The following is a 15,412-nucleotide window of genomic DNA, read 5'->3' on the forward strand; positions in this document are numbered from 1 at the left end:
TCTATCATCATATACACGTTTCATACTAGTTGTAGAAAATTCCTTATGTAGTCAAATATGTATTAGATATATGTATTGGCAGAAGTTATTTTATCAGATGTACGAACTTGTAATGATGATTGAATTTATTCGAGCAAATTATACTGTAATTTTAATGTATCCAGTATCAAGTTTAACATATATGCTAAATATTCTAGACAGTCTAGTATGGGTGTTACAACACCTCTATTCTTCTTAATTTCTCATAACCTCTTATTTTCCAACAACTGACAAACTCATCTATTCAACCATGTTATAATGAAAATAATAAACAATTAAATTTCTAAAGAATACTAATATTACCAATATCACATAATAATAATATTAATAAACTAATGAAAATTGAGGTGCTACAAAGTTTGTATCTGAGCCACCCTAAGTAAAGACTGGTTCGCTTGAACTGGCGTGTTTGGCGGTGTTGATGATACGGTAATAAGAAAATATCATTAAAATCGATGTGATACAAGTGCACTCTTGTAGAATTTGTGACAACCTGACCCTTCAGGGGAACATGCATCACCGCACATGGGTGTCAATCGTCCCTGTATCCAACCCAGAAATCCCTTTGCCCCGACTGCCTGAAAGTGTTGAAATATCCAAGCATGCAACAACATCAACATATATGTATCAGTATAAAACACATGAACAAAAATATGTTTAATTGTTAACTAAATAAGAATTTCATTATTATACCTGAAACAGGGTCGCATATCCAGCCAACTGTGAAGTCTTATAATAACATTCATTGTTAAGCTCCTTTTACATGTGAGCAAGGACAGCCGCTCCCCATGCATAATCAGAGTTCAGCTCAAGATTGTTAGAACAGAAACTGTGTTCTTATGCGTAGAAAAAGTGCTTATGCAAATAAGCTGTTTTAGCAAGATGAGAGAAATAGCAAAATAAAGTTGTAAAACTGAAAGAGAAGAATAGAGTGATTATGCTTGCAGTGTGAATCTCATTAAGACTTGAAGTTGCACAATACAAAGCCTTTTATAGGCACAATAGCACTTGCTTGTAGAACAAGCTATCTAACCAACTAACAAACTTAGCTAGATTTCCTAACTAACTTGTAACAAACTTTTATACCTCCGAGGGTATATTATGCATGTATACCCCAACAGGTATATTATATTTCAACAGTTATGTATTAATATTCTAATAAAGGTCGCAAAAGTATCTAAGGTAGATCACATCCACATAGTTGACACTCACTTGTCAATTAAGAACGTGACACCCATTAAGTACAACATAGAGAAGCGAACAATCTGGTCTCAGTTCAGCTTCATCGCCTCATCATCACCGTCATAAATGTTGAAAATGAGGATGTTTTATGAATTTGTGTTACATAAAGGGGGATTTCAGATTATATAATTAGAAAATCATCAATAACGCGTTCAAATTATATAATCCGAACAAAAAGTATTTTGAAAATAAAATAGGATGATTAAGAAAGCATAGCGTAGAATAAGAAATAATCAAATAAAATTTGGAAAAATAATAATAATACACAAACTTCTGAGACTACTTTTTCAATAAATTTGGAATAGTAATAATAATAATAATAGGATGATTAAGCAGCCACCCTTACTTCTCTGTTTATTTATATTATCCAAGTTACTATCCAAGTACGAAAAACAATGTCAATTAAGAGAATTTGAGGATACTCAACACTTGTGAGCAAAACAATTCAGATGTCATAAAGCCCTGGAATCTCGGATTGTTGTCTGCACAATTAAACTGAATTTCCATTCAACAAAGTTTGCTTACACTATCCCAAAAAGTAACAATTAAAATACAAAAGTGAGGAAGGAAGGAGTAAATAAACTAAAACAAAGTAAGCCTCTAATAGACAATGTATTTAACTAATAAGGAAAAAATTTCTCGACCTCCAACACCAGATCACCATACACATCCGAAAAACACAATTTTTATATCGTCTGAAAGTATTTTTCCGAACAACTTATGTAGTTCGAAAATACACTTTCAAATATGTAAGACTTTTTAGAAGCAAATGGAGTAAAAAGTAGGGTCTTAAATAGTATTATCATTTGAGGCAGGAGAGGTCCAATATTTCTTCACAGCAAATAAAAGTTTCTCTCTTTCAAGAGGCCCATCTTCATGGTCCACAATTTGACTCTCCCATTCCAAGCCATTGATTATGCTCTTTACTTTGACCAATATATCAACATCATCTCTAATTATTACACTTCCTTCTGGTCTAAGAATCCTATCCATCTCTAGCAATATGTCTTCCAATTCACATCTACAAAGCAGAATCAGGTTATAATTAGATTTTAAAGGATTTGAATCTTTTAAACCATGTATTAAGTGTTAGGGAGTGTGGTGCTAGCATAATTCTTATACTGTGATTTGGTTGAATGAATGTTTAAATAAAAATTACACATGAGTTAAACATTTTCGGTTAAACATTAGCTTGAAAACTAAATCCTGTAACACGACTTTTTTGTTCATTTGTGAGTTCAGTGGTAAGAATTTGACCTTATAATATGAAGGGATATAATTCAAACATCTCAGAAACAATTGTAAAATGACTATCAGTGTTACTTAAATCATTAATAATCAATTTATAACATAAAATAAATGTATACCTGTCATTATAAAGGCTAAACACAGAATCAGCATGAATTAGGTCATAAGTTCTAGGATAAGTAGACACAGCTTCACACCTGCAAAACAAATAAAATCCAAGCCCTTTAAAAAAAAAACCAAAAAAAAACATCATCAAAACAAAATGTACAACTACAAAAAAAAAAAAAAAATACTAACCAATTATGATACATTCCAATCAACCCTCTTTCATATATTGCTCCAAGTGTATCAACTTTAGCTTGAATAGGAACCACATTCATAACCCAAATAGGATATTTAACAAGTGAAGCAGCAAATCCACCCAAATAAGCATTCATGTCTAATAGGTTCCTGTATCTACCAGCTTTTCCAAGTTGATTGTTAACTTTTTTGTAATATGATACTCTTTTGTTCCATAGTTGATTGTCTTTTGAGAATGTTTGAGGTGTGACACCTTTAATGGTCCCCTTTGAAATCCTTGGTGGGGTTGATTTTAGTCTTTGAGGCCAATTGTTTAATTCCCCACCTGAAATTTCTTCTTTGTTGGACACTTTAGGGAGTGGATTTAAACATGTTTGCATGTTTGTGTACCTAAAAGTGACCAAAATAATAATTACTAACATGAAAAAAAAAATATTTAATTGGCAGAAATTAAGTGTGAGGACCAACATTTGTTAGTTGAAAGGGACTTTAGGTTTGTTATACTTGGTTAGTTGGTTTGAAATTGGAGTGAAAATTACATAAAACAGGTGGATAAAAATATATAATTAATGAATTATATATATTGTTTGGATAGAGGAAGAGTATTTAAAATTGAAATAAATCTCTCAATTTGTTTAGTTGAAGAAATCATAAGAAAAAAAAATAAATTAATGATGTAATGTCTTTATCACTACGGATAGAACAGCATAAAAGAAGTAGACCTTACACTAAATGAAAAACATAAGAATAAAAAATAATTGGATAAGAAAAAGTGAATCATCTCATACAATATGAATTTTCTCCAAACTTTAATGGATACACGCCCAAAAATGTAAACCAAATTTATGTTTATATTGTCATCCAATAAATACAACTATTTGGCCACATCTGTTATAAATCATGGAATCATAGGGAATAAGGTCATAATGATCAGCAAGAAAACAAGTATAAGACCATCCATGAGGAAGATACTCATAAAGATTCATATAGTGAAATGATACAATGATATTCTTATATATAGAGATTAGTGGGAGTAACTAACTCTAACTAACTTATAACCAAACTACTAACTCCAGTTAACCTATCAACTAACTATAGTTGATTATTCATACTATAATAACATCATTATGTTACTTTTCAAAATAATTTAGTACAGGGATTTCTTAATTTACATCCACACATTTATAGTAGTGAGTAAATTAGCAACTTGCACTTTTAGAAGCATTTGACAATTTATCAGCTATAATTTATTAATTTATATCCTTTAAAAATTATCGGTTACCTAGAATCATTTGGTTGACAATTTACTCTTCACTTGGTTGAAAATTGAGTGAGTCTAGTTAAAAAAATCCTTGTAAGATCTGCACACTCATTTGATAGTAGAGGTAAATTAACAAGTTATATCTTAAGAGGTATTTATCAAATTTTTAGATGTAAGTTGCTACTTAGACTCATTAGAAAATGAGTGGTTGTAAGTCAACAAACCACTTTAATACTACAAATTATGATTTGATTGGATGACAATAAAAAGTGTAACTTATGATAACTAACCTCTTCACCCTTTATCACATCTCAAATATTCTATTCAAGACATGTGATAATATTCTATGTACAAAAAAATGCAATAACTTGGAAGGGAGTCTCCACAAATGGCATCTAATGTAACCTAACATCTTTTAACCAAACTTCAATAAAATGTAAGCATAAACATTAATAAAAAATTCAAACACAAGAGGATAGAAAAATGAAGCACATACCATGCTTTATCAGGATTATTCTGCTCTTGGCAAAAAGGCCTATTTTGAGTGAATTTGCAATCTAAATGATTTTTTGGTTTCTGCCAAATAGCAATATCACCTTTCTCCACTATTTTATTCCAACAAAGGCTTTTAGCTACATTCTCAATTTTGGTTTGCTCTTCATTCAAGTCTTCTTTTGTTCTTTCCCATCCTTTCCAATATTTCTTCCAGCGAATTGGTGGACCAGATAGAATCCAATACCCACCAGGACGTAGAATTCTATCAACTTCATTTAGATAAAGTCCATCTAATTCAACAAAGTAAATAAAAATAAAAATAAAAATCAAACACATGTTAATGTTGAATCATAATTCTTCATACTTTAATTTCTATGAAAAATAATATTCTAGTCTTTGAAATGTTATTTTAAGTAATTGTTGTTTCAGTTTCAGTCCTTTTAATGTATGAACAATGTTAGAATCTTTGTAGCACAGACACTTCTAATCAAAGACGTGTTTCAATGTCTGATATATGTGTTCATATTCGACACTGAAACAACACAGACACATGTAATTACATGTTAAATTATGTCAATATCTGTGTCTTGTCTGGTGTCTGTCCATGCTTCATAGGTTAGAATTAATCTTTATATAATCCATATTTCAAGGACTAAAATAATGTTACACATTCTTAGAGGCTTAAAAGTATGTATATAATAGACAACAAAGGTATTTAAACATTTTTAAAAAGGAATTAATTTTTCTTTTGATGATTTTTTTGGTGAGTAAGAAAACTATACCATATTCAGGCCATGGAATAAGACAACGAGAACAATGTGCCATGTCAAAGGCTCTAGAAGGAAAAGGTAATCTCTTTGAGGCAAAGACACCAATAATTGCAGGAACACCTCTTTCAAGAGCAAATTGAACTTGTGCTTCATGAGTATCCCTTGGTGCAATTGAAACTGTTAATATGTCACGTGATAGTAGATAGGCTCCCCAACTAGCAACCTGCATACATAATCAATGTTTTAGAAATCACATTAAATATGTGTACATCTCTTAATCGAGATTTAAACTTTGATTCATGTTGTGAGAGTTCAACCCCTTCTATTAAAATCAAATCCGTGATAGTTAATTTTTATATTTATGACTAACAAATATAAATACTTTTTATCATCAACCTACATCATCATTGGTATTACATGTTGAGCAACATTGTAGGGATGGATCGAATCTCTGACGGAACCCTTTAATCATGTGACCAGCACATGACTTTAATGTTATTTTTTTAATGGGGTTGTTGCAAACTTAAGTTTTATTAAATAATATATGAATGACAACAATTTAATTGAATATAATATTTTTAAGGGTCCTGCTAACCGGTGCCCCGGGGCACTGGTTAAGCATACAATGGAAGGGAATTATTACCATAAAAGGAAACTGTTTTTGACTTTATTATAAATTAATTACACAATTTCAATGCATTAACTACTATATAATTTTCTTTTTCATATCCTTAACCAGTGCCCCGGGGCACCGGTTAGCATTTCCCTATTTTTAAAGCTATCAAGAAAATTAATTGTGGTCAGTTGCCTCTGATTTGAGAAAAGTTTCGATAGAGTAAAAAAATAACTAGATATGTACAATATTAAACTAAGTTGGGTATGCCATTTATAGGCTATTAATTCACTCAAAAGTACAATTGAGCATGTTCAAAGATCACCGTGTTACTGTTTTTTTAAGGACACTATGTTACTGTTTAAATGTCTAAAGTTTATTTATTTACGAAGTGTCATAAGTTTATAATATAACCCAGATATAGTCAATGTATATATATATGTCCACATTACCCGGAAAAAGCATACCTACCTAGCCAGGTCCATTCCTACTGTAGATGCACTTGTACCAAATCAGATCTTTTGAAATTTCTTCTAACTTTATGTATAAATTTGAGAAAAAAAAATATAAAGAAAAAGGACAAATTGTCGTGATGGAATTCACTTTTTTTTTTAATGAAGGAATTCAGTTTCTATGGTGAATGAATATTATTTTATGGAATTCCTATACTATGGTATTATTATGGATCTTAGCGAATTTCTAGGCACCGCTAAAATGCAAAATAAATACATAATGTCAGAAATATTTGATATTTTTTTGTCAATTCATGTGTATGTTACTTTTCCTTCTTTCAAAAAGATATGTTACTTTGTTCATGGATGGCCCAAACTGTTAATCAAATTCAAAGGGCATATACAGAGACCATGCATCATATTCATACGACTTTTTTTAATGTAAATCGTGATAAGATCTTAAAATACCATTAATTAATCTAGTCATTTAGCTATTAATTTTTACTATTAATTTGATGACTATTTGGTGAATAAGAATACTAGTATGCTATATTCATGCTATGTCCTTATGTTATGTTAACCCCACTTAAAAGCACCCAAGAATTAAGGGCAGCACTTTGGTGTCATTAATGGCACCGTGCCATTAAATCTGAGTCATTAATGACACCAAGATAGATGTGTTGTGTGACCTAGATGCAATAGCAATGTGTTTGTGTGGCCCAGATTTAATGGCAAGGTGCCATTAATGGCACCAAAGTACTACCCAAGAATTAATTAACGTAAAGAATCTTTATGAAAAAGGAATCATTACTGGCTAGTAGTACACTCCTATTATGTAAGACAATGACAGGCTCGTCTAAAAAAAAATGTAAGACAACGATTTACATTTGTCATGGGTCCATTCCTTTTTTTTTTTTTATGGATTTGTCATGGGTCCATTCCTTAACACTCCCTCCGTCCTTATATGTGACCACCCATTTGATTTTATATTTGTCCTTAAATATAAACTCATTTTCAAATTATTAGATGCATTTATTATTTTTTTCCTAAACATGCCCCTAATTAATACTACTAACTTGTCTTGAAATATGTAAAGTCAAATTTAATACACATACAGACAAAGGACAATTTGGTAATATTAACACACAAAATAGACACATTAATTACACTAACAACTTTTCTTAAGAAATGTGAAAAAGACAAAGGGGTTTTTTTTTTGTAGTGGCCGGGATTTGAACCCCGGATCTTGCATACTTTATGCATTGTCCAAACCAACTGAGCTAAGCTCACGAGGACAGACAAAGAGGATTTACATATAGGGACGGAGGGAGTAACATAAATTGACTAGTAGAAAATTATTGAAGAGAAACGAACAATTACACACCCCATTATAATAATATATCCCAAAATCTTACCCCATACCAAGACAAAAGACCTCTCAATTTCAAATTATTGAACCTTAGGTCAGTCACGTTCATACTCGTAATTTATAGAGTGATAAAGACCTTGTTAGTTAGGTTCATATGATAAAAACCTTCCTTAGGTTCATATCAAGAAAATCCATCTTATAAAAAAAAAATCTAGAAAAACCTTCCTTAGGTTTATATAAAAATTTGTGAAAAATAGGTTTATATAAAATTAACTTGCTTAGATACGGGAACATTTAGTTTACAACATCTAATTGATCCCTTTCATGAAGAAAAAAAAAATATCTATAAATTAACACTTATATCGTTTTTTTAAGGAAAATTTACACTTATATTGTTGTGAAACAAGTTTGAATAAATGATAAATCATCAAAATTACTCCGTAATTTTTTTTTTTTTGAAGAAATACTCCGTAATTATTTGATGAATGAAAAAAATGCAAAAGTTATATGTTGTCCTTAGACGGATGTGAAAGCAAAGTAATTGAAAGTTGTAGCCCAAAACAATATAAACAGCATCATTCTTATCCTAAAAAAGTAAAATGTGTCACTCGATTAAAATAAATAAATACAGACAAACGACAAGAAAGATTTCACCAAAAAAAGACAAGGACAAAGACGTTTCAAGACAAAGACGTATCTCCCTCAATTTTGTTTCCTAAAAATACTGGTAGCAATATTGTGAAACCGACGTTGATTAATTAACCACACAACGATATTCGGTTAAAAAAATTGATAGAGTGAATGTAAAAACTTTTTATAAAAAAGCAAAAATGAAACACAATGCATGTAAAAACAGGTTATGCTTCATCATCAACTAAAAGTAACTAACGGTAAAAAAAAAAAAAAAATGGTTATCTTATAAGTATGAAGTTTCCATGGGTGGCACTTTGGTGCCATTAATGGCACCATGTCATTAGATCTCCACCACACACACACATCCACAATGTTTGGGTGCCATCAATGGCCAGGATGTAATGGCACGGTGCCATTAATGGCACCCCATCACATTAAATTTTGTTCCATCTTTGTCGAAAACTTGTGAAACATACAAGAAAGATTCCCTCATTCAACTCAAATTTTCACACATGCAAAAGTTAGAGATCAAATTCATGAAGAGATCTAAAATCCTTACCGTTTGGACTTTTTTATAAATCACTTTAACTATGATCTAATCTTTCATATATAACTACTTCCAACATCAAACTATGATAATAAATTACTTTTTACTATTTTATCTGTAACTAAATATAATATTTTGTATGTAACTAACTAAGATTCTCTTGCGTTTTTTTTTTCTTATCTTTTACAAGACCCTTTTTCAAATTTTCAATTGTACCGAGATTGTTTTACTTACATATCTTAATATGTTATATCTTTTCCTATAATCCATATACTCTTATGATAATACAACAACCAACTACAAACAATACTCCATCAACACACATTCAATGGGATGCAATGCTTAAGGATGAAGGTAGTAACACATGGTTATTGGTTAGGTGTGAAGATATTAAAAAGAATTTAATGGCTATCTCATTAACTTCTATTATATTCCTTTAAAACATTAACTCCTATTAAAATAAAAAAGACATGGACAAGGACGTTTCGAGAAATCTCTCTCATTTTCAATTAAAATATAAAAAATGGCTGTCTACCGTTAAAAGAGCTGCAAAATAATAGAGTTGGCAATTTTCTTGCTACCTTATTTTGCGAGAAAATTATAAGTGTGTTGCTGTGTCAGACATACGTTGGTGTTCAATACTCCTATAACGCTAGTATAACACCAGTTGAACAACTGAAATCAATATCCTAAATAAAATTGTTTTTTTCCTTTAATTCAACATTTTCTTAAATTGGTGTCCAACCCTCATAACGCTCATATGAATCATATCGGACAACTCAAATGTCATAAATATTTTTTTCTATCCTGATTCCACACGCCTTAGATACAAGAGTTACATATATGTTAAGAATTGTTGATCAATTAGGGAGTTGTAGAAATTAAAGTTGATTACGATTTTAGTTTTTTTTTTTATAATAGATGAATAAATAAAGATCAAATACTATTATATCTTATTTTAAAACTTTTTTCAATTATATAAATTATTCAAGTTAAATTCTTATGTATGTATTTTGATTTTACTTTAGACTGTATATAAAAAAATTGATATATATTCAAAAAAAAAATTGATATCGGAGTTCTATATTCTTTACATTAACATTGTCGACGTGTCTGTGTAGTGTCGTGTCATGTTAGGTGTCCATACCAAAGTACCATAGTGTTTCATAGTGACAAACAGAGAAAAAGATAGAAAAGAGAAACGCTTACCCCACAGCCAGTATCAACAGCAGTTCGAACAGAACCATCTTCAAGATTAATCAACTTCCCAATATCATCAATATACTTATCAGCACCATTAGGAAACATAGTACCACCACCAGGAAAACGGAACTTATCACCGTCAAAACGGATCCAATTTTGACCAGCTTTTTCCACCGTTAAATGACGGTAAGGTACATTTGCATACCAAGCCATGTCTCTACTTGTGGGCCATGGGAAAGGATTCTTGTAACCGTTTGGTGCTGGAACACGACACTTTAAGATTTCATGTTTCTTAGGACAGTGTCGTTCGCGGTATATCATTCTGTCGCGCGTGTATTTTAAGGAGCGCGTGTGGTCTTCACAGGGGGTGTAGTCAGTTAAAGAGGGGGTGCATGGTGGGTATTGAGAAGATGTTGTTGTGGATGTGGTTGTTGGATTTGTTAAGTTGTGATGTGAGAAGAAATCTAAGTTGGTTGTTTTTGTTTTTGTGTTTGTTGTTTTTGGATTTTGATTTTTTTGGAGACATTTTGGTGTGACTTTTTTGATTTGGATATTTTTGCTAGTTGATGTGGAGGTGTTGTTTTGGTATGAGCCTAAAAAGTATGAAATGATGCAAAGAAGAGCTATGAAAGAGTAAAGATTTGTTTTTTTGCAGTTGAAAAAGGAAGTGTATTTGGAGGGTTTGAAGGGTTTTGGTGAAGTAGAGGTTCCATTTGCCATGGTGAAGTTCACTCTCTCAAACAGTTTGAGAGAGTGAGAGTGTGTGTTTGAGTTGAGTTATGAAGATGGGTTTGGTGAGTGTGTTATTATAGATTGAGGAGTTTGGTGGTGATGATTATTTGTGTTTGAGGAAATGTTCGTGTGGGAAGAATCTGTGAAAGGATGGTATTGGCCTATTAGGTGAGAATTGAAATGGGACCGGATTTTGGGAGAAAGGGAAATGTGGGGTGTGTGTGTTTGGCCAATGGGCCAATGGGATTGCTTCTTACTATGGTATAGGTATTGACTAACTTTATTGTTATTTTATTGGTAGGATATGTATGGTACTAGTATATGAGTGCATTGAAAATGAAAAGCAGTAAAAAAACAGAGGGGATACAACTGTTCATTTACGTTTTGTCTACTCTTCTTCCACGTTCTTGATAGGATAAAAGTTGTGTTATTTGATCAATCATTTTATTGACAACTTTTGATACAATCATAATTTTATAAAGAAAATGATGTATTGACTCAAAAACTAAAGCAATAGAGTGAGAAAGTAAAACTATAACATGAGTATGAAAGATAAAGTTGTCAGAAGGTGGTTGTACAAATATCATTTTTCTTGGGATAAATATGAGATGTTTGTTGAGATTAATTTCAGCAGAAAATTGAGAATTGTATTTGCCATTGTACTTCAAATCAATTATGATAACTTATGTTAGTTTTAGATTTATTGATAGGGTCATGTTAACCAATGCCTCGAGACATTCTGATTAACAAAGCAAAAAAAAATATTGTTAAACTGAAAATAACACTTTAAATTGATAGCACACCTTCAAATATCATCTTCTCTTTGCAGATGACGTTCTTCTCTTCACCAAAGCAAAAAACTCTCAACTTAGATTCATCACTGATCTTTTTGACCGTTTCAGCAGGGCCTCAGGTTTGAAAATTAATTTGTCTAAGTCTCGAGCTTTTTATTCTTCAGGTATCCCTCAGGCTAAAATAAATAGGCTCACTTCCATCTCTGGCATAAGAAGTACCACCTCTCTTGACAAATATTTGGGCTTTCCTATCCTTAAAGGAAGAGCGAAGAGAAGTGATTTCCTTTTCATTATAGACAAAATGCAGACAAGGTTAGCATCTTGGAAAAACAGGTTGTTAAACAAACCCGGAAGATTAACTTTGGCTTCTTCTGTCCTTTCTTCCATTCCTTCCTATTATATGCAGATTGCTTGGCTCCCCCAAAGTATTTGTGACAACATTGATCAAACAACTCGCAATTTTATTTGGAGGGATAGCAACAACAAAGGTATTCATTTGGTTGGTTGGAATAAAATTGCCCGCCCTAAGCATCAAGGCGGCTTGGGAATCAGATCAGTTAGGGAAACCAATATATGTCTTCTTGGCAAGCTTGTTTGGGATATGCTCCAATCTTCTCCTAAGCTTTGGGTGGATCTTCTATCCAATAGGTATGTTTCTGGTCACAATATTCTCCATGCTACAACTCATCCCAAGGATTCACCCACTTGGTCTTCTATCATACATGCTAAAAATGCTCTCAAAGATGGTTTCACTTGGCGTGCGGGATCAGGTAACTCTTCTTTTTGGTTTTGCCCTTGGAGTCCTCTTGGTTTCTTAGGCTCCATTGTCCCCTACATAGACATCCATGATTTACACTTGACTGTTCGAGATGTTCTCTCCACTAATGGTCCTCATACTAGGGACTTATACTCTCAACTCCCTCCTTTGGCTGCTGATATTATTAATAACATGAATTTCAATTTTAATCCTTCCATAGAAGACGTTTTTATTTGGAATTCCAACAAAAATGGTGTCTACACTACCAAGTGTGCTTACAAGTGGTTGCCGGCCCGTTCTAACATGGTTACTCATTCTAGCACTATTTCCCCTTGGTCTTGGATTTGGAAATTAAAACTTCCGGAAAAGCATAAATTTCTTTATTGGTTGGCTTGCCACAACTCTGTTCCTACTCTCCTTTTGCTCAACCATAGAAATATTGCTCCATCGCCTCTTTGCTCCCGTTGTGGTCTTGAAGATGAGACTTTTCTTCACTGTGTTCGTGATTGTAATTTCTCCCGTACCATTTGGCACCATGTCGGGTTCCATGATGTGAACTTCTTTGCGAATTTGAATGTTATTGATTGGTTGAAGGAAGGTTCTTCGGGCCCTAATAATTTCCTCTTCTCCGCTACTGTTTGGTGGGCTTGGCGCCACCGTAATCTCATGTGTTTAAGTAACGAGAATTGGCCTCTATGTCGCCTCTCCTATAACATTCATAGCATGGTGGATTCTTTCAAAACTTGTTTTGATTCTAATCCAAGAACTGTGTTAGATGGCATCTTCATCAAGTGGAACAACGGTAATCATCCTGGCATCATCCTTAATGTGGATGGTAGTTGTCTGGGCACCCCCTTGAGAGCTGGTTATGGTGGAGTCATTCGAAATGATGCAGGCTATTATTTATCAGGTTTTTTCGGTTTTATTCCTGACTCCTCTGACATCTTATATGCTGAGCTTTATGCTATCCACCAGGGCCTTATTTTGGCTAGAAGCTTACTCATAAATGATCTAGTCTGCTACACTGATTCTTTGCATTGTTTCAACCTCCTCAAAGGTCCCACTTCGAGTTTTCATGTCTACGCTGTCTTGATTCAAGATGTGAAAGATTTGTTGGAGCAACATAATGTCAGTGTTTACCACACTCTTAGAGAAGGTAACCAATGTGCGGATTTCATGGCGAAACTTGGTGCCTCTTCAGATACTGAGCTGCTTTACAATCCTTCCCCGCCAAATGATCTCTTGAATCTCCTTAGAGCAGATGCTACTGGGACTCTCTTTCCTAGAGAGTAGTCCTTTTTGTGTTGCTCTTTTCCCCTTTTTCTTTCCTGTTGCTCTTTTTTCTTTTCATTTGCTTTTGTAACCAAAAAAAAAAATATAATATTACTATATTTGTTTCTTTAATCAGTGTTTCGGAATTGGTTAACAACTAGGTCGACATTAAAAAGTAGATAATATAGCGCTCATATGCTTGATGTTTCCTGAATCTAGTTTGTTTCCTCTCCCCTTCCATGGAGGATATCAGCAAGTCCACGGTTAATAACATTTCTTTTTACATTTCTTCATTGTACCAAAAAAATAATTACCTCATTAGGATAGATTTTCATTAGTCCCATTCTATCTATCCATGGTGGCATGGTGCATTCTGTTGGACCCACAATTTGTCCACTATTGAACCCATAAAGGATGGTGACCCCTCCCCAATTCAGAAACCATATTTTGTTTTCAAAAGAAGTAGTCGTCTTAAACGGTGGAGGCCCGGTATTAGGTTGAGGAGGTGGACAACCTTACCTTACCAAGGTCGGCAGGAAGAAAATATAGTTTTAGGAAGAACTATAGTTTTATTCACTGAAGAAAAAAATATATGCATTCATTTTGATCGATAAAAATTACATCAACTGATAGATGTTAAAACTTCATTGAGGAAGAAGAGAAATGGTGAGACAGAATTTCTCATTCCGATGAAAATGATTATAGGTATTGCTAAAGAGTGCTTTGAAGACATTGTATACGGATTTTAAATTTAAAAATTATTCTTTAAATAATTTAAACACGTTAAATTATTCTTTAAATCTTCTCAGCCACGGATCTTGCATAACTCGCACTTTAGAACTGTCGCCAATCTTCCATCTAAGAATAGATTGAGAAGACCAAATACTTTGCCAAACATAACTAGGATTATGTCCTAGCTTAGCCTCAAGAAAAGAGTTATTTGGAAAATATCTAGATTTTAATCATTTTTAGGCCAAAGCATTAAGTTTATTGAGAAGATTCCAACCTTGTTTAGCAAGCATCGCCATATTAAATGCTTAAAAGGTTTCGAAACCCCATACCACCTTAAGATTTAGGAGAAGCAAGTTTATCCCACGCCATCCACCTAATTCCCTTATGGTTTCATCCCCGCCCCACCAATAATCAACGACATAATAAGATAAAGACTCATGATATAGGATGTGATAACATGAATTTATGGATGGGTTAAAATGTGGGTTAAATAAAGGCTTAATAGATGTTTTCGTCCCCTAACTTTCATGAAGTTGCGATTTTGACCCCCTAAGAAAAAAAAACTACAAAACCGCCCCCTAAGTCTTGCAACTGTAACAGTTTTGACCCCCCAAGACAAAAAAATAAAATAAAAATTAACACGTGGCAGCTCACTTAAGGTGCCACATCAGCGTAGACCGAGTCAAAATTGACCTTGATGGTCAAAACTGCCACATGTGCAAAACTTAGGGGGCGGTTTTGTAGTTTTTTTCTAAGGGGGACCAAAATCGCAACTTTAAAAAAGTTAGGGGGCTAAAACTGCTGTTAAAGGTTAAATAAAATAAAATAAAAAGCTCTAGTTTTTTACTTTGTTGTTATCATTCTAAAACAAAACTAAAAGACGGATAGAGTAATTAACCAAATTTTATTTTAAAAAAAAAAATGTAATAAACCAAATGAAAAGGGTAATTTAG

At 32.8% G+C, this 15,412-nt stretch overlaps 1 protein-coding gene across 1 annotated transcript; it reads right to left on the reverse strand.

The window, feature by feature from the left end:
• Positions 1–1,756: 1,756 nt before the first annotated feature.
• LOC146916261 (putative methyltransferase PMT16) lies at positions 1,757–10,950 on the reverse strand. The gene is made up of 6 exons (XM_085718374.1): positions 10,179–10,950; positions 5,368–5,578; positions 4,587–4,875; positions 2,827–3,219; positions 2,649–2,726; positions 1,757–2,302 (listed from the first exon to the last, which is right to left on the reverse strand). The coding sequence occupies exons 1-6, from the start codon at positions 10,890–10,892 to the stop codon at positions 2,071–2,073; spliced, it is 1,917 nt and encodes a 638-aa protein (XP_085574500.1). The 5' UTR covers positions 10,893–10,950; the 3' UTR covers positions 1,757–2,070.
• Between the last annotated feature and the right edge of the window lie 4,462 nt (positions 10,951–15,412).

This window comes from Medicago sativa, chromosome 6, assembly GCF_051527215.1.
Source record: "Medicago sativa cultivar Bolivia chromosome 6, Bolivia_mono, whole genome shotgun sequence".
In the NCBI taxonomy this organism is placed as follows: Eukaryota; Viridiplantae; Streptophyta; class Magnoliopsida; order Fabales; family Fabaceae; genus Medicago; species Medicago sativa.

What these genes read in the sequence shown, in the direction of transcription:
- LOC146916261 (XM_085718374.1), bottom strand. Translation starts at nt 10,892, where the DNA reads ATGGCAAATGGAACCTCTACTTCACCAAAACCCTTCAAACCCTCCAAA. An exon ending in CTGTTGATACTGGCTGTGGG is followed by an intron (nt 5,579 to 10,178) that starts GTAAGCGTTTCT and finishes TTATGTATGCAG; the next exon opens with GTTGCTAGTTGGGGAGCCTA. An exon ending in ATTGGAATGTATCATAATTG is followed by an intron (nt 2,727 to 2,826) that starts GTTAGTATTTTT and finishes TTTGTTTTGCAG; the next exon opens with GTGTGAAGCTGTGTCTACTT.